The following is a 26,591-nucleotide window of genomic DNA, read 5'->3' on the forward strand; positions in this document are numbered from 1 at the left end:
GATCCATGGACCTCTGAAAAAGAGCAGGAACAGATGTTATTCCAAAAGGAAGTCTTCTGTAACGAAATAGACCTTTGTGCAACACAATAATGAGTAGCGGCTATGATTTTGCAGCCACATTCATTTGTGAATACGGCTCTGATAAATCAATTTAACTGAATTTCTGTCATTCAGAAAGTCCAGAAAATAAGTCTGCAATGAGCTGCAGTGGATAGTGATTTGTGCACAGTACCGGGTTAATAGTTGTTTTAAAATCTCCACATATTCTCACCAAGCCATCGTGTTTCAGTACAGGAACTATCGGTGTTGCCCTATCACTCGTAAGAACTGGTTCAAAGTCTCTTGTTTGGACTAGCCTTTCTAGTTGTTCTGCGACCTTTGGCCTGATGGTGCATGACACGGTTCCAGCTTTGAGACATTTTGGTGTACTGTTTGGCTTGATCTTTAATTGTATTTCAACATTGGTCATGGAGCCTAGTGAATCTTCAAATACCTTCTCTAGGAGCTGTTGTAGGCTTTTCTTGGACTGCACTCATTTACTTAATGCTCCCCAGTTAAGTTGACGCTTTGTCAGCCATGCTCTACCAAATAAAGCAGTAAAATATTCACAAACACCGTAAAGAGGCAACTGCACCATCTGTCCATTTACTTCTACTTTCAGAATGATGCATACATTTAATGGTGCGACCTCTTCAATGTACGTTCTTAGGATCATATTTGACAGTTTTAAAGGCAGATGCTTCATCTTGTGATTCTAATTTATCCTGGGAATGAACGATACAGCTGCCCCTGTATCCACTTCCATCTTAATTTGATGCCTGTCAAGGTTTGGAAATGCCTTAAAACATTGATGCCTAATTCCAGCTCCTGCAGTTTATTGGGTACGCTGTCTCCTGAATGGTCTTGAACTTCATCTACTAATTGATAGACACAATTAGTCTGTTGAGATGTATTTTTCATCTTGCACATCCTTGGTGTTGGTAATGTTTTCTGAGCCCAAGATGCCTTGGCAATATGGCCCTTTTTATCACAGTTCTTGCACTTATTTTTTATACTCCAGAATTCTCCTGCTGAGTGTCCAACCTGTGTACATCAGTGACATGGTTATCCCTTTTTAGCCTTGTTTCTTGTGGTATCCATGCCAGCCCCTGTATGTGAATCCTCTCTCATTACTAGCTCCATAGGTGTTGCAACTTCCACAGCAGTTTTTAAGAGTTAGATTGTTACAGTAAGCAGCTTCCTTTGAATTAGCTTCACTGCAGAGTCCCCAAACCAGCTTATCACGAAGGGTGTCATCAAGTGTTGCACCGAACTCGCATTCTTAAAGTCTCCACAAATTGAAAAATGCTTTCACCTTCTTCCTGACTACAGTGATGGAACCAAAACCTTTCTGCAATTAACAACAGTCCAGGTAAGAAGTGCCCTTCTAAAATCTTCACTAGTTCGACACAGGACTTATCCTGTTTTGTAGCTGCATAAAAGTTTTACACTGAACTGAACCTTTAGGCCAGTGTTTGATTCACGATGAGATATAATTGGAATCTTTCCTCTTTTGCGTTCCAAGTATCACAGTCTTTATCAAAGGCATCCATGGCACCCATTTATCCTGCCAGTCTCGATCCTGACCAGGGTCTAAACTTTAACCAACTTCCTCCCTTCCAGTTCTTATGGATGTATGGCACAAGCTTTGATTTTTTTTTTCCTTTATGCCTGGCTCTGCTTTGATTTTTTTTTCCGAGTAGCGGCCTGTACGGCGTCGGAGGAGTTGTAGCTTCATCACATGCCCGTTTTATGAAACCCAAACTCTACCCCTTCAACGGCAAGCAAGTTTTTGAACCGTCGTTACTCGTTGTTGCAGTTGATTTTTTTTAAATATTTAAAACCTTCAGCGGCGGCTTGCTTAGCCTAATGTGCGTTCGTCCGAGACTCCGGGCTCAAACATCTTTTCCACTCTCGACATCGTATCTACAGATTTTGTTGACGAATTCTTTTGTCAGCAATTCCGTTTTCTTGCCTCAATCTTCGGCGCCAGTTTTCTCTTTTTTTATCTCTTTAGTTTGCCGCAAAGAGAAAAGGTATGGAGATTCCCACACTCTGGATTCTCACAAACACGATGAGAGGTTTTATTAGGGATGTTGCTCATGCAATCTAAGATGGAGAATTGAAGCCCACGTAAACACTCATGTGATGCTTCACCGGCAGGATGTATCTTCTGAGACATAACAGATCTCCAGGACGCAATTAGATTCTTCAGCTTGGAAAATATTGTTGCCACTCCATGGTTTGACTGTAGCGTAACTTTTTTTTCACTGATGCTGAATCACAATCAAGAACAGTAAGAAGTCTTACAACAGCAGGTTAAAGTCCAACAGGTTTGTTTCAAATCACTAGCTTTTTCACCTGAGGAAGATGCAGTACTCCGAAAGCTAGTGATTTGAAACAAACCTGGACTGTAACCTGATGTTGTAAGACTTTTTACTGTGCTTGTCCCAGTCCAACGCCAGCATCTCCACATCATAATCAAGAAAACTCCTTTTTACAAAAGCATTTCATTGTATCCAGTATATTTTACGATTGGTGCCTTACTAAATCCATCCAAGCATCTAAATTTTTGCTTCAACATACTGGTGGCATATTCTACTCTGATAGCTGTGTTCCTCATTATATCCCTGTTCATCTCATGTTTATAGCTGGCTCAAATGGCTTATCAACTGAGGCTGCATATCTTTGGCCATCAAAGAGCCATTTGCACAGTCCACTTGCTCCTTCAAGAAGGCTGGAAATGCCATAAATCAAGTAATTTACCAATGTAATATTCACATTCATATTTCTGTCCATTTCATCATAATGCAATGATAAAGTACAATTCTCAGATCATGAAGCTTGTGAAACAGGGGCCTGCATGGCCAGATTTCTGCCATCAATGATGCTCTGCTTGGGGAAAACGCGATAATTTGAAAAAAAATGTACCATGACCTTTCAAGCTGCTGCTGTATCTTTTCTGTGGGGAACATTCTGAAAGAGTTTGCCCTGCTTGACAACTCATTCTGTCACTTGTCCTAGGCGTTGGTGAACTGCTGATTGATTCTGATATGAATGTCCTTTGAAGATGTTTGGAGTGGTCCAGTAGCATAGGATTTCAAGGCTGTCTGTCAACTCTACAGCCAAAGGCAGAGCAGTCCCTGTCATCAATTTTGTCTTATATGTCAGGCTGAAGGAAATGGCATAACTCTTCCTGACGACGGGGAGTTGGCAAAGGCAAATGTTTCTGGACATGCCCAAATAGCTATGCTTGGTCTACAGGCAAAGCAACTTGCGTTAGGGCAATTTGCATTTTGTGTAAGTGACCTGCCTCTTTTTCGTCATGCATTTCTTCATCATCCTACTAAAGAACAAGGAAAGTGAGAGAAAAAGGTACCCTGAGTCAAGCCTATGGCACTTATGGTATAAGTGCAGCCACTGAAATTCCAGCTTTTCGAAGCAGAAAACCACAAAATCGTACAATAATTAAGTTAAGATAAACGTACTTGCATAAAAAGTGCAATCCAAGATGCCAAGCTACAAGAAGAAAGCCACAACGTACTTTTAAGATTGCAAAAGGCCAGAAAGCCTTTCAGTTACTGCTTTTGAGCTTCTAATCTGCAACCTGATACTTACAAACACTTTCCAATCTGCAAAGCCCCAGGCCAAGCAGTTACACTGTTTGGTCTGAATCTCACTTTACTCTGCAGCATGGTGGCATAGTTGGTTAGCACTGCTGCCTCACAATGCCAGGAACCCAAATTCGATTCGGAACTTGGGTAACTTTCTGGTGATGTTTGTGCATTCTCTCTATGTCTGTGTGGGTTTCCTCCGCGTACTCCAGTTTCCTCCCACAGCCCAAAGATGTGCAGGTTAGGTGGATTGGATATGATCAATTGCCCCTTTGTGTCCAAAGATATGCAGGTAGATGGGGTTACAGGGTTGCGGGTAGACTGCGGGGGAGGGTGCTCTTTCGGAGGTTTGGTGCAGAGTCATTGGGTCAAATGGCCTCCTCCTGCACTGTAGGAATTCTAGTATTCTATGAATTACACCATTAAATTATGTGATAAACACCTGTGAGCAATGACACGGGAGATTTGCTAATGATAGTAACTTTGTCATTTCAGTTTTCTACATGTGCCATGTCAGGCTCCTCACTGGTAATTTAATATTAATTAGGAAGCAAAATCTACCACAGTTGCCATAGGTGCACAGCACAAATGAGGCTTGTGTGTCTGTATAGCGGTTTGTTTGCTGGTTTCCCACTGCCGTGTGAATTTTTGCAAGGGTAGATCCTTAATTAGTTTGGAAAATGTTGAGTGCAAAATAATAGGCCAGAACTTCCAAGTGGGGGTGGGGGTGGGGTTCAGATCAGGGTGTGTCTTCAGATGGATGGCAGGCATCAGGATGGGTCAAGGGTGGGTTAGGTGCGTAGGATGGTCCGTTCTCTCTTCACAGATACTGTCAGGCCTGCTGAGGTTGTACAGCATTTACTGGTTTTGTTTCAGATTCCAGCATCCATAGTAACTTGCTTTTAAACTTTGGAGATGCCTGAAGTCCCCTAATTCTGACTTCTTGAGCTTTCCCAATATTAATGGTTCCTCACATTGGTGACCGTGCCTTCAGCTGCCTCATCATTGAGCTTTGGAATTTCCCCCTCTCCTCAAAAATCTCTCCAGCCCAATACTCTTTCCTCATTTATAACACTCCTTAAGGCCTACCTTTTTGACCGGCCTTTTGGCCATCTTCCCTGCTGTTTTCTGCATGTGGTTCAGAATGATATTTTGCAGCTGCTGAAAGGATTGACAGGTTCATTCTCAAACTATTAGCAGTGCCTTCTGGAGCAGACTGCTGCTGTGAGATTTTCAGGGGGGGCACCAAGGCCCCAGTTGCCTCTCAGTGCTACAATTAAAGGGAATTCATCTATCTTAGTCACAAGTTAATTGTAACAGGTGTTTTCTTTTTCCATATTCCTGCAGCTTTCCGTAAAAACAGCTTCTACAATGATTATATCTATAGCTTTCTGTCTACAATATGGAATGTAATTTCGCAAACTGTAACCTTTCATGGCACTGCCAAATTTTATGAAAAGATTCAACTGTTTCCTTCTGCTCAGTGACATTGAATTGGCATTGTAATGTTACAAGTGTGGTTTAGAAAATAGATTAATTCTGACTCACCAGTTATTTCCATTACGTTTGAAGAAAGAGCAGGAACATTGCTACCACATATTGTATCGCATATTCTGCAATCAATTTTTTACCAACCCAATGGATTTCTTGCTGCTTTGACATTTTAAACCTTAGATGTGAGTTTTGCCTTTTAGCAGTTGAATGTATAAGTATTTGGAAATGTTCTGTTTCAGGTTTCCATCATTTTTTATTCCTTCAGGAGATGTGGGAGTTGGTAGAAAAGCCAGAAGTTGTTACTGATTCTTAAGTGCCCTTGAGAAGGTGGTGGTGAGCTGCCTTCTTGGACCACTGCAGCCTCTATGCTGAAGGTATTTCAACAGTGCTGTTACAGGAGACTTCCAGGATTTTGATCCAGTGACGATGAAGGCACAACAATATACTTCACAATCAGGGTGGTTTGTGACCCTGGAGGGAAACTTACAGATGGTGGTCTTTCCCATGCATCTGCTGTCTTGGCCCTGCAAGCTGTTAACAATTGTGGTTCAGGTGTTGCTACCGAAGAAGACATGGTGACTTGGTGTTTTGCATCTTGTAGATGACATTGTAGCCATTGTGTGTGGTATCAGTGTGCAAGACTGTTTAAGGTGGTGGATGGAGTGTCCACCAACTCGACTGCTTTTTCCTGGATATCATCAATCTTCTTGAGTGTTGTTGGAGCTGCATTCCTCCAAGCAAGTGCAGAGTACTCCATCACATACCTGGCTAATGTCTTGTAGATTGTGGACAAACTTTGGTGAGTCAAGAGGTGAGCTACTTTCCGCAGAATTCACAGTCTCTAATCTGCTCTTGTTGCCACAGTATTTAGTTGACTGGTCCAGTTAAGTTTCTGGAAGATGGTGACTCACACGACCTGAATGGAGGAATTCTGTGATGATAATGGGTTGGATTATCAAGGTTAAATGGACTCAAATTGGAGCTGGGCATTGTCTGGCATTTATGTAGCATGAATGTTGTTTTCCAAGTATCAACTAAAACCTGAATGTTACTCAGATTTTGCTGCATGTCCACGCAGACTGTTGCAACATCTGAGGAATCACAAATTATATTGAATATGGTGCAATCATCAGTCAACATCCCTACTTCTGAACTTATTTTGGAAGGAAAGTCATTGATGAAGCAGCTGAAGATAGTTGGGCCTTGGACATTACCATGAGGAAATACTGCAGTGATACCTTGAGACTGTGATGATTGGCCTCCAGCAATCATAACCATCTTCCTTTGTGCTAGGTATGACTCCCATGGTTTCCCCAGTTTTGCCCGGGCTCATTAATGTCATACTCGGACAATGCAGCCTCGGTGTCAAAAGCTGTCACTCCCATCTCACCTCTTTAGTTCAGCTCTTTTGTCTATATTTGGACCAAGGCTTCAAGCAACACTCAAACAAATACTCAACACCATCCAGGACAAAGCAGCCTGCTTGATTGGCAATCCATCCGCCAACCTAAGCACTCACTCACTCCACCACCATCAACACACAGTGACAGCAGTGTGTACTACATACAAGATGCATTGCAACAACTTCCAAATGTTCCAAACCTGTGACCTCTACTATCTGAAAGGACAAGGGCAGCAGACACATAAGAAAACCATCAACCCTCCATGCCACATATACTCCTGACTTGGAACTATATTGCATTCCTTCATTGTCTCCGGATCAAAATCATGGAACACCCTTCCTAACAACACTATCGCTATACCTACACCATGTGGACTGCAGCGGTTCAAGGTGGTGGCTCAACACCACCACCTCAAGGGAAATTAGGAATGGGCAACAAATATTGACCGAGTCAGTCACAATCACATAAAGAATAATAGTTTATGTGTCACCTGTAGCCTTGTACATGAAGTCAAAATCCCTCTTGGCATTTCAACAGCCTCTCTTCTCCCTGTCACATAAGGGTAAGTCTCAGTGTCCTTTTGAAAGTAGCTTTCACTCCATTTTCCAGCACTTCCAACAGCAAGGCACCCTCTGGCAATTCAGTGGTTCGTAAATCTCCACAGATTTCCTCCAGCATTCTGTTTGGGCTAAAAGGCAACAGTCTTTTCCCCTCTTCTTCTCGCAGCATCTCCCCACCCCCTCGCCCTCTCTTTCTCCTTTCCTCTCTCTCTCTTTCTCTTTTATTTCTCTCTCTCTCTCTCCACTCTGTGAATCTGAGAATCTGTGTCCAACAGGACCAGGTCCAAAGCAGTCCCTTTTTTGTGTCAAGGTGTTTAAACTGCCATTTGAATTCATGTAGATTTGGATCTGGCCCCGGTTCAAGGTAACCAAATCACACAGCCACATCCCTGGGCAGAGTTCGATATAATTTCACCATCCCCCATTCTAAGAGATTCTGTTTTCACTTAAATGAAAGAGACAGTTTAAAACATAACTATCTTATAGAGTCTCACATTCTTAACACTTTATGTTCTCCTGGTGCTATTCATAGAATCTACAGTGCAGAAGGAGGCCATTTGGCCCATCACGTCTGCACCAGCCCTTTGGAAAAAGCACCCTATCCCCACATCTCCACCCTATCCCCGTAACCCCATCTAACTTATTTGGACACTAAGGCCAATTTAGCACAGCATTTCCTGTCGGAGGAAACCGGAGCACCCGGAGGAAACCCTCGCAGACACAGGGAGAACATGCAGACTCCGCACAGACAGAGACCCAAGCCGGGAATGGAACTTTGGACCCTGGAGCTGTTAAGCAACTGTGCTAACCACTGTGCTACCGTGTTACCCCTTTATTCCAGGCCTGAATAAACGTACACCTATCCTCTGTGCTGTTTCAGCATTCTCTCGAGTGCATCATGTCACCTGTTGCGGCCACTTTGCGAGCACATACCCCATCTCTCCGACTGTCCTTTGTCATTGATTTTCCCGACCAATATTCCTGCTGTCAGTCAAAGCCCAGCAACCTTCCTTCTATATCACTTCTGCTTCCATCATTACCATCTATGACATTTACCAATGGATGTACCACCATCCTCTCCTTATTTCCTGCAGAATTTCCACTTGTGGACTTTCTTAGCATGGCCAATCCACCTAACCTGCGCATCTTTGAACCGTGTGAGGAAACTGGAGCACCCAGACGAAACTCACGCAGACATGGGCAGAATGTGCAAACTCCACACAGTCACCCAAGGTCAGAATCGATCCCGGGTCCCTGCCGCTCTAAGGCAACAGTGCTAACCACTGTTCCACCGTGCCGCTGTGTTGGTGGGTTGGGCAAAAAAGGGCAGATGAAGTTCAACACAGAGAAATGTGAGGTGATTCAGTTTAGCAGGACAAATATGGACAGACAATGTAAAATACAGGGAAAAACTCTGAAGGAAGTCCAGGAACAGAGGGACCTCAGTGTATATGTGAATAAAGTCATTGAAAGTCTCAGAGCATGTTGAGAGAACAATTAATAAAGCATAGCATATCTTTCATTAATAGGGGCATGGAGTACAAGAGAAAGGAGATCCTGTTAAGCTTGTATAAGATGCCAGTTAGGCCTAATCTGGAATACTGCATCCAGTTCCGGACACTGTACTTGAAGAAGGATATAAAGGCATTGGAGAGATTACAGACGAGAATCACGAGAATGATTCCAGAGATGAGTAACGTTAGATATGAGGAGAGATTGGGTCTATTTTCCTTGAGGGAATAAAGGCCAAGAGAAGACTTGATGGAGTTATTCAAGATCCTGAGGGGTAAGGATAGGGCAAATTGTGAGAAACTCTTCCTTCTCAAGAGTAAATCAAGAACTAGATGGCACAGATTTAAAATAATTGACAAAAGAAGGAAAAGTAATATGAGGAAAGCATTTTTTCACCCAGTGGATGGTTGAAATCTGAAACAAACTTCCTGACAGGTGGTGGAGGCAGCTGCAATTGAGATACTCAAAAGAGAATTGGATTTCTATCTGAAAATAAAGAATGTGCAAAGGTACAGGGAAAGGTTGGGAGAGTGGGATTAGGTGGAGTGCTCTGTTTGTGGGCCGAAGGGCCAAATGGCCTCCTTCTGCACTGTAAATATTCTGTGATGCATCATGGCAACATATCTTCACTCCCACTGTGGTGTGAGAATCAAAGACTGTAAAACTTAGATCATTAAAACAAAGTTAATACTGAGCCCATTATCCATGAACTTTACACACTTAACTGAATAATCAACCAAACACAGTAGTACACACCTGAGGGAGTGATGCATTGTTGAAGGTGCCATTTTTGAGATGAAGTATTAAACTGTGTCTGCTGGCTTAGTTCCTGTACCCCACAATGAAGGAGTTCCAGAAGTTAATTTGTAGTGTCCCAGTCAACATTCTGCTCAACCAATACTGTCAAAAATGGATAATCCAGTTGATGTCTTACTTTGTATAAATTTGCTGCTGCATTGGCCTGATGTCATGAGAATGTCACTTTAAGAAATTCTTGGCTGCTCACGTTACTGCAGTGATGTCAGAGTGTGAGTGGAGCTGAGCTCTGGCTCTGCTTTTTAGTTTCACTTTGAGAAAAGCTTGGGTGTGTCTGTTTCTTTTGGTTTCGTTTTTCAGTGTTGGAGCTGAAGCCAGACAAAGCAGGTTTACTGTTGATCTCTCTGCCATGAAAATACTATCTCTTGATCATTTGGCGAATTCAGAATTATAAATGTTCTCAGTAGTGAATGTGAACCTGATGTGCTTCTGTTAAAAGGTATTTCTTTTGTCTTCTGGATGTTGTTTGAGAAGTTATTAAGGATTACTTAGTGTTGTATTCTTTGGGGGTTGTATTTGAAGTGATGGTTGCTAAGATGTTCACTGTATGTCTTAAAAAGGTTAACTTGAGTTCATAGAATAAACGTTGTTTTGCTTTAAAAAATACTTTTCCATTTCTGCTGTACCACACCTGTAGAGTGGGCCGTGTGCTCCCCATAACCACAATCTATTAAAAGTTGTGCGTCAGGTGAACTCCATGATGCACTTTGGGGTTCTCTAAACCCTGGCCCATAACACTGAGTAATGATGACTGTGCTTCAATAAATAATCCATCCATATAAAGTACTTAAGGATGCTCTGAGTGTATGTTAAGATGCTATATATGCAATTTTTAAAAAGTTGTCGACCTAGAGTCAGCAATAGCGATGACAATTTCGGATAAAGAAGTTAGTTTAGGATAACAAAGAAGGTATTTGTGTGGTATTAATTGAAGGAAGAGTTCTGTTGCATTTCTGATACTGAACTCATGAATCAATAATTATACCATTTACAGGTGAATTGAAAAGTATATAGTTAAGAAAATTTCAGAATACTTTTTCCAGATCAAACTTATGCATTTGCCACTAGCTGTCTGGCAGCATAACGCGTAGAGAAAATTGTGAATGAACTGATAATAGTGAACTCTTTTGATTTTGTCACCAGTTGTGATGTGGCATTAGATTCATGAAGGAAACCATGGAAGTAGCTTTAAAAAAAAGTTCAGTTTTCAAAACATGGCTGAATTCCCACAATCCCATGCTTCTGGTGAAGAGCCGCACCCATGGAGCATATCTCAAGAAATCTTAAATGTTACCTATGATTTCCCAAGGTGTGTGTCCGGCATATCACTGTTACCCACTGGGATCATGGAATCTCCCTAAATTCTAGAGGATCGGCGTTTAATAAACCAGAAATCTAAAGCTAAGCTAAAGGAACTCCATCGTTCCAGTATTTGAGAAGACAGTCAGGAAGTAACATCACTGAATTAAATGAAATACATGTTTCGGGTAAGGTTAGTTATGATTTTACTCTAATATAAGGCAGGCTGATGGGACCAAAAGCTTGAAGTACAAATTTGTGAAATAGTGGCTTCGATCAGATACCATTCTTGTCATTAAAAAGGTGCTCAATGTGTGGAATGATTTTCCAGACGGAGTCGGTTCAGCTCAGTTAGCTAGACAGCTGGTTTGTGATGCAGAGTGAAGCCAACAGCGTGGGTTAAATTCCTGTGCGGGCTGAGGTTATTCATGAAGGCCCTGCCTTCTCAACCTTTTCCCTCACCTGAGGTGAGGTGATCCTCAGTTTAAGTCACCCCAATCAGCTCTCCCACTCAAAGGGGAAAGCAGCCTATGGTCATCTGGGACTATGGTGACATTACATATAGACCAGAGCCTAGATTTTTTTGGAGCATCACATTAACACGAGAATTCATAAATACAAGTCAGAAAATGTTGTCTTCTGAACAGAGATTGACGCCAAATTAGAATATTAGAGAAATTAATTAATTTTTAGTTTTCTTGACTTTTCTAAGCTCCAAATGTGTGACATTTATCGGTCAGCTGATGAGCTGACACTGAAGGTTGGACATGAAAGAGATTGGGTGGAAGCAAGGCAGAAATGTATTTTTGTGTCCGAGAAGATCCAACCTCCAGTCAAAGATGTTGGTGAGGTATTGGGCCCAATCTTTCGGCTTCTTCTTTCCTCTGTATCCACTGTTATTCACATTGCAGGAATGCAAGTGCTCTGGCTACCTATGAAGCCAGGACACACTGCAGAGATTGGTGGAAATGCTTCAGACTTCTGCAGCAATACTCCATGCTCATATTGGGTTCCTACCCCACATTAGACCAGGAAACTGTTATGATGACCGGAAAGGAAATGGGGGATCATTAATTGATCTCCCCGTGAGGTTCGTGGAACACACATTTCCCTATTGAGCAGGTGGAGGCTTGCCCAATGGGAACCATTCATTGCGAGTTTAAAACCGCAGTCCAAACCTGGACTGACATTCCTATGGTCCCCAGGCTGGGACACAAGCGCTGTACACCATGGAAGCAGTTCTTTTCATTGTTCGAATAAACAAGTGTTTCTTTATGAAGCCTGGCCTTGGCAGAGTTATTACAGAAACCAAATTCCTATACAAAATTACACCAAGGCTGGAAATGCAATTATAGTCAATGGGGAATCTGCACACCTCGTCAGAGATGTACTCAATGGAGAGGGAGTGGAGACTGGTGGGCGTTTGGGGGTTTATACAGAAAGCCTAGGCCATTAAAAACAGGTGTTCATACATTTACATTCATAGATTTTGATCATTGTGAAAAATAAAACCATTTTCTGAAATTATTTGTGCTTCCTTGACATTTTCATTTTAGGTCATAGATTCAGTTCATTGTTGAAAGAAATTAATAATGTATAAGTAATGCTTCTTGACCTGTTGTAGAAATGTTCAAAAATATGCCAACACGATACAGAGATGAGGTCAAAATGGCGACTTGTGATGAAGTTCTGAAAGATGAGGACAGAGGTCAAAGGGTGGATTCTGCTTCAGAGGTCCTGTTTCAACCTGTGAGAAAACAAAGTTGATGATCTTGCTGAGGCATGCAGTTTGTAGCTTTGTTAATTAACTAAACATTACAAGGACAGAAAGGTGATCCTATTAATAGCGAATAAAGTTCACCTTAGGTTACACTTACACTGCTACTTGCAGGTTAATGCACAAAACCACTTTCCATCAATATGAAGCACAACATATTGATCTCAATCAGGTTCCAGAATGCATTGCAGTCAAGTGCTGTTGAATGATATCTTAGTAAATTTGGAATGACCGAAGAGACTTTCTATGTGGAGTATAACTTCAGTCTTGTGTGAAGCAAGTGTATCAAGTGCTCAGAAAGCAGATGCTCCCACATCTGCTCTCCAAACATTATTTATAAAAAGTACTTTGCCTATCCAAAGGACTTCCAATTTCTGAATATTGGTCTGTTAAGCTGAACATTTATTGAAGCAAGTTAATACAAAACAGGTCAACTTTAGTCAGCTAACTCATGTTAGTTTATGTACATTGCAAAGCGTTACAGATGCAATTTTGGTAGAGTGAAACTTGTATTTGTCAAATGTACTGCAATTGCTTCTTTCCTATCAAGAAGTAACAAACAGTGACACATTAGGCAGGATTCTTAATGTGTGAATCTGACAGCAACTACTAGTGATTACATGTGCAGTTAAACATGTTAAACTCGGGAATCATAAGCTTGTCATCTGAGATTCTGTGTTCATCCATAAGTTGTAATGCACTGACATCTCGCCCAGAGACTTGGTAATAAAATTATTAATAAATTAATAAAAAAGGCTTGACGTTGCTATACTTAACTGATCCATACCCACTGAACTTGCGAGAAAATGCTAGGTCTAGTCCATTTCATTGGAAGTACATTTTTAACAGTGTGTTAATTACATGTAAACAACCTCTCAATTATAAAATTAACTTGTTAATGTTAATGTAGAGTTTCATTTCTTCAAATTTTAGTAATTTATTTTGTAAAACATTTTTATTAAGGTATGTATAATTTTATAATAATAACAGTAAACAGTACAAATATAAATATAAACATCTCCAACCCGAACAAATCCCACCTACCCAAAATGAGAAAATAGCCTAACTCCCCCTCCCCCCTTTTCTTATTGCCTCTGCTGACAGTTAGTTTTCCCTGAAGCAGTCGAAGCTGCCACCTCCGGACAAAACCTCGCAGTCACCCTCTTAAGGCGAACTTAATTTTCTCAAATCTGAGAAACTCAGCCATATCGCTAACCCAGATCTCTGATTTTGGGAGTTTCGAGTCCCTCCACGCTAGCAATATCCGTCTCCAGGCTACCAAGGAGGCAAAAGCCAAGATGTCGGCCTCCCTCACCCCCTGGACTCCCAGATCTTCCGACACTCCAAAAATTGCCACCTCTGGACTCGGCACCACCCTTGTTTTTAGCACCGTGGACATGACCTCCGTAAATCCCTGCCAGAATCCCCTAAGCTTCTGACATGCCCAAAACACATGGACATGGTTTGCTGGCCCTCCCACACACTTTGCACACAAAAAACTTGCTCATCCGGGCCAGCGTCACATGTGCCCGGTATGCCACCTTGAATTCTATGAGGCTGAGCCTGGCACATGATGAGGACATGTCGACTCTGCTCAAAGCATCGGCCCACAGACCCACCTCTATCTTCTCTCTCTCTCTCTCTCTCTCTCTCTCTCTCTCTCTCTTTCCACCCCCCCCAGCTCATTTTCCCATTTGGACTTTAGCTCCTTTATCTGAGTTACCTCCGACTCCCAAGAGTTTTTTGTAGATATCCCAGACCTTCCCCTCTCCCACCCTCATTCTAGACACTACTCTATCCTGTATCCTCCGTGGCGGTCGTAGCGGAAAGGTCTAAACCAGCCTTCACAAAAAATCCTGTCTGCAGATATCTAAACCCATTCCCCCTCGGCAATTCAAATTTCTCCTCTAAATCCCCCAAACAGGGAAAACTCCCATCCATGAACAAATCTCCCATCCTCTTGATCCCTGCTCTCTGCCATCACCGAAGGCCCACATCTAGCCTCCCCAAAACAAACCATGATTGTTACAAATTGGAGCCCAGACCGATGCTCCCTCCACTGTCATATTCTTCTGCCCCCAGACACTCAGGGCCGCCACTACCACCGGTCTTGTGGAGTATTGGGCCGGCGAGAACAGCAGAAGTGCCGTTATCAATACCCCCAGCATTGTTATCAATACCCCCACCCCCCGCTACCCACTTCCTAATCATGGCTATGTTTGCCTCCCAGTAATAATTGCTAAAGTTCAGCAGTGCCAACCCACCCTCCCCCCAACTATGCTCCAGCAGCAATTTCTTCATCCGCGGTGTTTTACCCACCCACACAAACCAGAAAACACCTTATTTACCCATTTAATAAAGGCCTTTGTGATAAAGATGGGGCGGCACTGGTAAACAAACAGAAATCTCAGTAGGACCATCATTTTCACTGTCTGTACTCTCCCTGCCAGTGACAGCGGGAGTGTCATGTGAGAGTGCCTTTAAGAATTAGATGTTTAAGAAATGTACCTTTAAGAAATAAAGCTGATCATATTACTGAAGTGATGTCACGGGGGGGGGGAGCTAAGCTCACTTCTGCTTTTGAGAGTTTTAGTTTCAGTTTGAAGAAAGCTTGGGTGTGGCTGTGAGCTGCATTTCTGGTGATCTCTGCCATGAAGGACTATCTCTTAATCCTTTGGTGAAATCGGAATTGTAAAAAGGTGTCAGTATTGAATATAAATCTAATGTGCTTCTGTTTGAATGGTTTGTTAAATCTTTTGGATGTGTAAAGGAACAGTTTGCAGGATTAGGTAGTGTTGTATTAGTTTAGGTATTATCTTTGAAGTAAGGGGTGTTAAGAGATCCAATGTTTATTTAAAAGGTTAATTTGAGTTCATGGAATAAACATTGTTTTGTTTTAAAAACCACGTATCCATAATTGTAATACTACACCTGGGGAACAAGCCGTGTGCTTCAAAAGCACCTCTCCCATAACAGGGAGCATGTCACACCTTCGAAAGTCCTCCTTCATTTGTTCCACTAGCCAGGTCCAATTTAGTTTATGTAACAGCTCCCATTCCTGTGCCACCTGCAAACAGCAGCGGGGAGAGAAGACATCCTTGCCTTGACTCTCGGTGCAGTTTAAATAGCCCGACATCAGCCGATTCATTCGTACAGTCGCCACCGGTGCCTGGTACAACAACCAAACCCAATCAATGAAGCCCCGCCCAAACCTGAACCGTCCTAACACCTCCCACAAATAGTTCCACTCCGCCCGGTTAAAGGCATTTTCTGCGTCCATCCTCAAGTTTTAAACATTGTTGGAAATTTGAACAATAAAATATTTTTGTTACTTTTCTCTTTGACGTCTTGTCCCTCTTAATTCCTATCTTTCATCCCTTCTCTTTGTTTTTCTTTCAGTACCGGTTCAGACATTGAACTACATAGTTGAACTGATATCTTCTGGTTAAAACTTATAGTCATTCACTGATGTGCCTTCAGTATGAGTAAGGAGACACAATTACTTCCTGTTCATTCACAGGTCCCATATACCCTGTAGAAGGAGCTGCATCAAAGTTCCAGTGCAAGATGTCACACAAAGTTTGTGGATAGGAACAAGGACCCATCTCTAATTGCACTTGAGCAGCCCTCCTGAGCTGCTGCAGTCCATCTGGTACACCCACAGTGCTGTTAAGAAGGGAGTTCCAAACGTTTCACTCAGTGACATTGAAGAGACAATGATATATAGTTTTAAATTAGGATGGGGATCTTGCAGGTGGTGGTGTTGCCATGGATCTGCTGCCCTTATAGTTTTAGGTGGTAGAGATTGCAGGTTTGGAAGGTGCTGTCAAAGAAGCCTTGGTTAATTGCTGCAATGCATCCTGCAGATGATACACTCTGCTGCCAGTATTTATTCATGGTAGAGGGAGTGAATCTTTAAGTTGATGGATGGGATGCCAATCAAGCGGGTTGCTTTGTCAGAATCACAGAATCCTGGATGGTGTCGATCCTTTTGTGTGTTGGTGGTGTTGCACTCGTACATGCAGGTGGAGAGTATTCCATCACACTCCTGAATTGTGCCTTTTAGATGGTGGACAGGCTTTGGAGAGTTGCAATACTCCACTGAATTCTGAGTCTCTGACCTGCAGTTGTATCCTCAGTATTTATATGGCTAGTCCAGTTCAGTTTCAGGCCAATGGCAAACCCCAGGATGTTGATTGTGGGGAATTCAGTGATGAAACTGTCATTGAATGTCAAGGAGCAATGTTAAATTCTCTCTTGTTGGAGATGGTCATTGCCTAGCACTTGTGTGGTATGAATGTTACTTGCCACTTATCAGCCCATGCCCAAGTGTATCCAGGTCTTGCTGCACATGGATACAGGCTGCTTCAGTATTTGAAGTCATGAATGGTGCTGAACATTTGTGCTATCATCAGCGAACATCCCCACTTGTTTTCTTTTAGATTTAGAGCAGCCAATTATTTTTCTTTTTTCCAATTAAGGGGCAATTTAGCATGGCCAATCCACTTAACCAACGCATCTTTGGGTTGTGAGGGTGAAACCAAATGCAGACATGGGGAGAATGTGCAAACTCCACACAGACAGTGACCCAGGGCCGGGATTCGAACCCGGATCCTCAGCACCGCAGACCCAGTGCTAACCAGTGTGCCACCGCCATCCACACTTCTGACCTTTGATGGAAGGTAATGATGTAGCAGCTGACGATGATTGGACCTAGGACTAGGACCTGAGGTACTATGGGTATATTGATACTGTACCACCACTACCTGATTAGAATATATATATACCCATATGCAGATTATAACATCCAAGTACTGGGTATCAGGCCAGGTTATTTTAATTTAATTTTATTTTAATATCTCGCATAAAATATCAACCAGTGAGCTTTTGGGCAAACTGCAATATCTTATAAATTCTGTAAGAAGTCTTACAACACCAGGTTAAAGTCCAACAGGTTTGTTTCAAACACGAGCTTTCGGAGCACGGCTCCTTCTTCAGGTGAATGGAAAGGCTTATTCCAGAAATGTTTATATAGACACAGTCAGAGATGCCCCGGAATGCGAGCACCTGCAGGCAATCAAATCATCAAAGATGCAGAGAGAGAGGTAACTCCAGGTTAAAGAGGTGTGAATTGTCCCAAGCCAGTTCAGTCGGTAGGCCTCTGCAAGTCCAGGCTTGTTGGTGGGGGCCGAATGTAATGCGACATGAATCCCAGATCCCGGTTGAGTCCGCATTCATGCGTGCGGAACTTAGCTATAAGTTTTTGCTCAGCAATTTTGCGTTGTCGCGTCTCCTGAAGGCCTCCTTGTAGAATGCTGACCCGGAGATCAGAGGCTGAATGTCCTTGACTGCTGAAGTGTTCCCCAACTGGAAGGGAACAGTCCTGCCTGTTGATAGTCGCACGATGCCCGTTTATTCGTTGTCGCAGTGTCTGCATGGTCTCGCCATTATAAATTCTGAGAACATATGCCTTCAAAGTGGACATTAGCACATAATGAATATCTTGCATGAGGTATAGCCCAAATGTTGAAGGGCTTAAGACTGAAGCTTAGATCAGAAGTGTAGCACTGCATGAGTTTGAGGCCCTGTTATTTCTTTTTTCTCTACATCCTCTTTAGTTGATTACTTGTTGCAATTCATAATTGGCAATTTTGGTGCACAGCAATGAAAATCTGTGTGAACCAAATTGTACATTTATCATGGCTTTCGATGTAGTTCTTAAATATCAGAATTTATCCTTCCAAATACCTAAATGTTAGTAATATAGCACAATCAAGACCAGCAGCATCAATAAACTTGCAGATTACATTTCATACATAAACTGCTCTCAGCAGGTTTCAGACTTGGTGATTTTTGTGCAATGCAGCTGAAACCCATTCTCTACCACTCGAAGAATTGTATGTATTGTATGTTATTCAACTCACTGAATATCAGTTACTTTTATTGAAAGAATTTCCATTCAGTGTGACATCTCTCAAAGTTCTTCCCAGCTAATTCATTACTTTTGAAGTATAGTCATTATTGTTTTATAGGCAGACCGTGTGATCAAATAGGATCACACAAGCAAACATAAATTGAGCGACTGAATAATCTGCTTTTGGTAGTATGAGATGCTACTGTTGTTGGGTGGGTGGGGGGGGGGAGTGGGTGGGTGGGGGGGGGGGGGCATTCCACCCCTTTTTCAGCAGGCATGGGCAGAGAATCAAGGGGGAATCCCGAAACAACTTTCATGCCAGAAGCATTTTCCCGTTCGATTGTCCTCCTCGTCGCCAATAAAGTGATCAGGTTCCTGCCATGAACGGTCACTTTGTGAGCCTCCCCGCTCTATCCTGTTCCCCGCCGGTGTGAAGTCATGGTGGCTGTGCTTACAACAGGTCTTGACAAAGGGGAACCTGGAAACAGAGCTCACCAGGGGTGCCAGAGGGGAGAGGATCGTGCCTTGGCACTACCCTGACAGTGCTGGGGAGTGGGGCTGCAGGGGGAGGTTCTGGGGGTTCCAGGCCTGTGCCAGGGGGTTTCCATGGGTGGAGGGTTTGTTCCAATATTATCTTTTTGAGATTGGGGCACTGTTAAAAATGGTGCCCCGATTGTCAAGAGCCGAGGTTGAATTCACCTGCCGGCGTGATGATGTGTGACTTGACTGACTACATCCCGCTTTTCCCTCTCCACTGATTATGCCAGATCTGCAGTCTGTTTCCGGCATTCTCTCTGCTTATTTGAGATTTCCAGCTTCTGCGCCATTTTGCGTTTGATTTTGGTGGTTGAGGGGAACAGGTTCACCAGGAAAAAAAGCAGACTGTCTGATGACAGTGGATGGGATTCTCCGGACGCCGAAATCGTGTTTGGCGATTGGCCGGAGAATCCCCGTTTGCGCCAAAATCGGGGGCGATGCCGCTTTTGTGATGGTCCGCCCTTCAAAAGTGCCTTACTCGGGGAGTACGCCGCACGCCGTCTGGACGGCCTCAAGACGTCACCTGAGGCCCTCCCCGATGCTCCGCCCCCGATGGGCCGAGTTTCTGACGACATGGGTCACTAATGCTATTTGTTTCCTGTAAACACTGCATGGTGGCCACGGACTGAGTTCAGCGCCGCCACAGTTGGGGGGGGGGGCGTTCTGCGGGCAGGGGGGGCTTTGGCAGGGCTTGGGGCCACTGGTGGTGGTTGGCAAGGAGGGTTACTGGGGGACAGTATTTGGCAGGTCGGATCTGTGCCCAGCTTGTGCCATGTTGCACGCTGCAGGCCGCCGCCATGCGCATGTGCAGTCACGGACCTGGCAATTCTCTGGCCGTATCTGCAGGTAAAGCCTGTTTGCTAAGTACGCGTCATGTTTTGCAGGTGGAAGGATGCTGTTGACAGTGTTATTGCAGTTCTTAGGTGGAAACTTTACTGACTATTTATGTTGAGGAGTGTTGTGACAAAAGTAATTGCTCCTGTCAGCATGGTACCAGGTAAGCCACTATAGGTCTGACTACAGTCAACAATCTTTGGTTATTTTGAATGGATTGTAAATCTCCAGGCAGGTCTGCTAGGAGGGAAGTGGTCATGATCAGTATTCAGATTTTGATGAGCTTGTGCTTCTTGTCTGCAGAATTCCACAAGCGATGGTGTACCCTGGAAGGTGGATTTCTCAGTTACTATGAAAGTGACAAATCAGCCACGCCGAATGGGAGGATTGATATCAGTGAAGTAGTCTGCTTAGGAGTAGCCAAGTCTGATTTTACGTGGGGTGCTGGGTGAGTAAGACATTTGAATTCCACCCCTTTGTTGAAACACGGGGTTTAGATCCACACAGAATTCATTCTTATGGCTCGATTCTGTTGGACTTAATACTTTAAGAAAAAACAGATTTGCTAATTTGAATGAGGGTGTTTCTTGCCCTGGTCTGCTACCTTTCACTCTGGACATTTAAAGGTTTTCTATTTCACAAGAATGCAAAAATTAGGAGCAGGTGTGGCCCATTTGACCCCTGAAGTCTGATTCACCTTTCTGTAAGATCATGGCTGTCTGATTGTGGCCTCAGCTTCACCATACCTCTGCGGGGCACTTCCTGACGATGCCACACTTAGCCCCATTTTCTGCACTGAAGAGTTCTGCTTGCTGGAATTTTTCAATGACGCCCCAATCGCTCGAGCCCCTGATGTGACCACCAAACCGCATTCCCCCCAACTCACTATAAGGAGATTCCTGTCCTCCACACCCGCGCAGGGCATACCTCGACCCGATCACCGCCCTGCAAAAATTGCTTGCTTTTTGGCAGTGCCAGCATGGTACTCTGCCAGTGCTCCTTTCAGCTGGCGATGCCACCCGGGCACCTTGGCAATGCCAGGCTAGTACCCAGGTGGCACTGCCAGGGTGCCCAAATGGCACGGGCAGTGCCAGGGTATTACCCTGCCCAGAGGGCAAGCACTCCAATCCCTTGGGAGATGCCCACAAGTACCATTGGTCACCATTAGTGGAGATCAGTATTGAACACGCTTGCCCAATCTCCACGGTGAGGGGGCTAGATCCCACGCCTTGGGTAGATCTCGGGAATGCATATTGTCTCACTCTGAGACAATGCTGTCTCACTCTAATATGCCAATTTGTCAGAAAGTGACCATGCCCACAATGGGCGGGATTTGCATCTCAATATCTCGCAAGATCGTCTTGGATCTCGCTAGGCATGGCGATGCGGGTAAATCCCAGAAATGAAATGAAAATCGCTTATTGTCACGAGTAGGCTTCAATGAAGTTACTGTGAAAAGCCCCTAGTCGCCACATTCCGGCGCCTGTCCGGGGAGGCTGGTACAGGAATCGAACCGTGCTGCTGGCCTGCTTGGTCTGCTTTCAAAGCCAGTGATTTAGCCCAGTGAGCTAAACCAGCCCCAGAGAAGTGGGATCTCCTGGCATCTATCAGTCATGATGCGTCACACAGCTTTTCAGGAGCCAAGCGATATAAGGGTTTCATTAAATTCTAAGATTGAAGCACATTACTGTGGATGCTGGAACCTGAAACAAAAACACACAATGCTATACAATCTCAGTAGGTCTGACAGCATCTGTGGAGAAAGAAGCTTTGCCAAAGAGTCACGATAGCTTCCTTCTCTGCTGAGATTGTCCAGTACTTTCTGTTTTAGTTTCATTGAATTCTCCCTGAATTAGAACATTTGAGAACAACAATGAGAGAGATGGTGAAAGGTGCACTTGTTTTAAGTATGAATCAGCCCACCATTAAGCATTAATGGACAACCCCCTCAAAAGGGCCAAGGAAGGCTAGTGATGAATGTGGTAATGCCATGGAGACTGGCGAGTTCCTGGATGATAGATTTTATTGAAATCCGAGTATAGAGTTTTCTGAAAATTGGCCACTAAATTGCTCTAGTTTGAAGTGGGAGTAGGTGGGAGAAATTCTTCTGTTACAGGCACTTAATGAACCTTCTGCAAGATGCCAAAAAAGAATTGAATTCTCAGTGATATCTCATATAAAATGAAAGCCCAACAACCTTGGAAGGTGGTAATTAAATAGGTAGAGTGTGTTTCAGTTATGCATTTAAAAGTCCTCCAATCTGAGGAAAGAATCAAATTTGAATGGAAGCTGATTTAATTTCACATACTAAAGGAAAACAGAGGAACTCTGGTAATTCTATATGTATCTCGTTACATTCAACTTTTAGGTAATGTTGTTTGGCAGCAGGAGAGTAAGATAATATTGAACGCAGAAATGCTAACAAAGCAAATTTTACCCTTTGTGCTGCTTCATTCCCAATCTTTCCAATGTTGCTTCAGTAGAAACCATAGGTTGATTTTTGTCGTCAGTGCCTGAGCGAGAATGTGTCAGAGTGGATCCCCCGACCTTTAACCCACCCAAGTTTCAATGCACCACGTGAAAATACCACCTGGACAATGAGAGTGAAAGTCTAGCCCAATAGCTTGCCACCAAATTATAACAGAACCTCCAGTATTATGTACATTAATTGCAGTGCATAAATCTGTCATCTATGCAGAAACAAGAGAAAATAGGCTTTCCTTTGCTGCAAAGCAATTTTTGTGCAACTCCAGGAGACGTTACGGCGCCGAGTGTGTATCAATGCATTTAAATCTTAACAAGATTACTGGCAGCCTGTTATTTTTAAAATTCAATCAATATTTGAGGGATTGATTCTCCGTAAAAAAGTGGTGATATCTCACAAGACCGTGTTTGCAGTTAATAGAGTCAGTGTGTGAACTTGTTACGCACGCTTGTCTGTATATCAGATTGATTTTCAATTACAAACCAGCATCACAGTGAAGGCCACCTTGAAATATTTTGAACTCCACTTTTTCTTTTATTCTGGAATTCCTTCCCCAAACCGGTCTGCCTTTCGACCTCTTTCCTCCTTGAAGATAGATGCCTCTTGTAAACTGGCATTTTGACCACGTTTCTGTCCACCTGTATTAATACCTCTATCAGTAAAATGAGATATGAATTTTTGCTGCGAGGTCTTGAGGAATCAGAGAATAGTGGCAGCACAGAAGGAGCCCATTTAGCCCATCATACATGTGCCAGCTTTCTGCAAGGGCACCAGTTGCACCAATAATGAGCTGCCCATATCTCATTCAGAAATCTCCAAGTTCGGTGAGTAGGTTTTTCACTGGTTTTAAAACTGGAATAGGGTTCTGGCCCATTTAAAACAAAAACAACAATTTTACATTCCTTCATCCACTGCAAACATGTAGCACGGGATCCTTCATCCCAGCAGCCGGCCAATAGGGTTTCCCAATGTGGTCACCCCCACGCCGTTGGGAAATCCGCGGGCGCGATTGCGCTGCTGATGAAGTGAAAGTCTGGCCGACGGAGAATCCAGCCCATGGTTCTTTGAGGTTAAAATTCCTCTCAATGTGTGGCAGGGCCAGGAAGCAGGCAGTGGGAGAAGCAATCAGTTCACACTTGGGCCAACCTTTATCCAACTTGTTGCAGCAGGAGCTAGGGTCCAAGTTAAAACGTTGAACCTAAAACATGATAATCTCTAGATTGATTCCTAAACCATGGGTCAATTACTGTAACTCGAGCAGATCAGAGAATTAAATGTGTGGCTCAGAAAGTGGTGAGGAAAGAAAGGATTACGATTCCTGGGCATTTCTACCAGCATTTGGGAAGATGGAGCTATTTCATTAGAATGGGCTACACTTAAACCTGGCTGGGATCAGTGTCCTGTTGCACTGGACTGTGTCTCAGGCTTTAAGCTAAAAGGAAGGGAGAGTTCAGGTGAAGGGCGATTTAGAAATCAAGAGGGAAAAGTCAGAACAATAGAACAGTGTGGCGATTTGTGTAAAAACAAGGACGGTGAGACAGAATGAGACAGCGGTTTGAAATGTAATAGTGCATCAGAAAATAATGTCCATGCAAATAATAGCAGTGGGAAAAATAAAGGAAATGCCCTTTATATGAATGAATAAAGCATTTATGATAAGATAGATAAACGAGTGACACAAAGAGATAAAAGATTTAGCTCTGATCATCATTACAGGAAGAAGGCTTACGACACCAGGTTAAGGCCCAGCAGGTTTGTTTCGAATCACTAGCTTTCGGAGCACTGCTCCTTCCTCAGATGAATGAAGAGGTGGGTTCCAGAAACATATATATATCAAAATCAATGATGCAAGACGATACATTGAATGCGAGTCTTTGCAGGTAATTAAGTCTACAGGTCCCCCAGACGGAGCAACGAGAGAGAGGGATAATCACAGGATAAAGATGTGTGAATTGTGTCAAGCCAGGACAGTTGGTAGGATTTCGCAAGTCCAGGCCAGATGGTGGGGGGTGAGCGTTATGCAACATGAATCCAAGGTCCCGGTTGAGGCCGTACTCGTGTGCGGAATTTGGCTGTAAGTTTCTGCTCAGTGATTCTGCGTTGTCGCACAGCCTGAAGGCCGCCTTGGAGAACGCTTACCTGAAGATCAGAGACTGAATGCCCTTGACTGCTGAAGTGTTCCCCGACTGGAAGGGAACATTCCTGCCTGGCGATTGTCATGCGATGTCCGTTCATCCGTTGTCGCAGTGTCTGCATGGTCTCGCCAACGTACTACGTTTCGGGACATCCTTCTCCGCAGCGAATGAGGTAGACAAAGTTGGCCGAGTTGCATGAGTATGAACCACGTATCTGGTGGGTGGTGTTCGCATATGTAATGGTGGTACCCATGTTGATGATCTGGCACATCTTGCAGAGATTGCCATGGCAAGGTTGTGTGGTGTCGTGATCGCTGTTCTGAAGGTTGGGTAGTTTGCTGCAAACAATGGTCTGTTTGAGATTGCGCCGTAGTTTGAAGGCAAGTAGTGGGGGTTTGGGGATTACCTTGGCAAGATGTTCATCTTCATCGATGACGTGTTGAAGGCTGCAAAGAAGATGTCATAGTTTTTCCGCTCCGGGGAAATACTGGACGATGAAGGGTACTCTGTTGGTTGTGTCCCGTGTTTGCCTTCTGAGGAGGTCGGTGCATTTGTTTGCAGTGGCGGGTTGGAACTGTCGATCGATGAGTCGAGCGCCATATCCCTCGTACAAACAGGATCCCACCCCACACCCTGAGGAATCCGGCTGCCCATCAGGCCAGGGAGGAACCCAGAGGAGGAGGCCAACGATGATCTAGGGTGTACAGGCATTACTGGTCTTTCAAAAAGATAATGTATAGTGTGTGCCGCAAGAGGCACTGCCTTACAAAGGACTGTGCGACACCTGTACTAAGTCCTTGCAGAGTTGGCACCACATGGAGGTAGACGATGCCCACTCCCAGTGGGCATCAAGGTCGCCGTAGCTCTTAACTTTTAGACCTCAGGAACATTCCAGGGCTCGAGTGGGACTTGTGTGGCGTCTCACAAGCTACATCTCACAACCCGTGGTCACGGGTGCCTTATTTGCCCAGGCAACAAACTATATAAACTTTGACATGAACCAGGCCCAACAAGATGCCTGAGCAGCAGGGATGCTCCAGGTCCAGGAGGTCATAGATGGCACACATGTTGCCTTGCGCACACTGGGCTGTCAGGCGGTGCCCTACATTAACAGGAAAGGGCTCCACTCCCTGAACTCCCAGCTCGCGTGCAACCACCACATGAAGATCATGCACATGTGTGCAGGCTTCCCAGGGAGCGTGCATGACAAGCTACATCCTGGGACACTTGAAGATCCCTGACATCTTCGAGGAATATGATGGCTGCTTGGTTCTTGGGGGTAAGGGGTACCCGCTGAGGAACTTTCTAATGGCGTCAGTACAGAGGCTGGTGACTGATGTGAAGACCCGATACAATGAGGACCAGAGGACCATTCAGCCACCCGGGCTGTCATTGAACGGTGCATTGGACTCATCAAAATGCAGCTCTGATGCATTGACCAATCTGGTGGCACACAGAAGTACACCTCCCAGCGGGCCTCCCGCTTTGTGGTGGTCTGCTGTGCCCTCCACAGCCTGACATACCAGGGGTGTGATGTGCTGGAGGTGGAGGAACATATGCCCACCTCCGAGGAGGAGGTTGAGAATCTGTCAGACCAGCTGGAGGGTGGAGGATAGGCAGCTGCGGCGAGCGTCCAGTAAGCCCAGTGGGCCAGGGAGGCCTTCATCCTCGCCTGCGTGGCCTCATCTGTCATTGACCCCTTCCCCCTGCCTCCTTCCCCCCTCCTCATCCCCCTTGCCCCTATCCTCTTCCACCCCACCCATCCCCCCCATCCCCACCCATTCCCTGTACCACCCTCCCAACGACTGTGCATCATCGCCACGCCTTGGACACTTCCACTCATGCTGCCAGCATTGTGCATCAGTCTCTCCACTGCGGCCGCTACACTTGCAGTGTTGGCCTCGGTGCCACGCATTGCCGGCACTATCTCCTGTGCTGATAGCCTCTGGGACTCCTCCAATCGGCTGTGTACCTGCTGGCATGTCGCTGACATCCCCCTCTGATTATCGCAGCCGCACCATATCGACTGCATCAGATTCAGGTAAACCTGGTTCAGAGGCTCAGCATTTAACTGGGACCTAGCTGGGTCCTGGGATCCAGCAGACCTCCCACTGCTGTCTCACCTGGACATTCCTGCCTCTACCCGATGTGCATCTGCAACTGTGTGGTGCA

General features: G+C 44.3%; 1 protein-coding gene across 5 annotated transcripts in view; it reads left to right on the top strand.

The window, feature by feature from the left end:
• zmp:0000000660 (arf-GAP with Rho-GAP domain, ANK repeat and PH domain-containing protein 2) overlaps window positions 1–26,591 on the top strand; it is a 494,698-nt gene that overhangs the window by 284,899 nt on the left and 183,208 nt on the right. For all 5 annotated transcript variants that reach the window (XM_038791442.1, XM_038791438.1, XM_038791439.1 and 2 more), the window contains exon 16: window positions 20,103–20,247. In XM_038791442.1, the coding sequence (XP_038647370.1) occupies window positions 20,103–20,247 (145 nt within the window). The remainder of the gene's footprint in view (window positions 1–20,102; window positions 20,248–26,591) is intronic.

The sequence above is a fragment of the Scyliorhinus canicula genome, chromosome 3 (assembly GCF_902713615.1).
Source record: "Scyliorhinus canicula chromosome 3, sScyCan1.1, whole genome shotgun sequence".
NCBI lineage: Eukaryota > Metazoa > Chordata > Chondrichthyes > Carcharhiniformes > Scyliorhinidae > Scyliorhinus > Scyliorhinus canicula.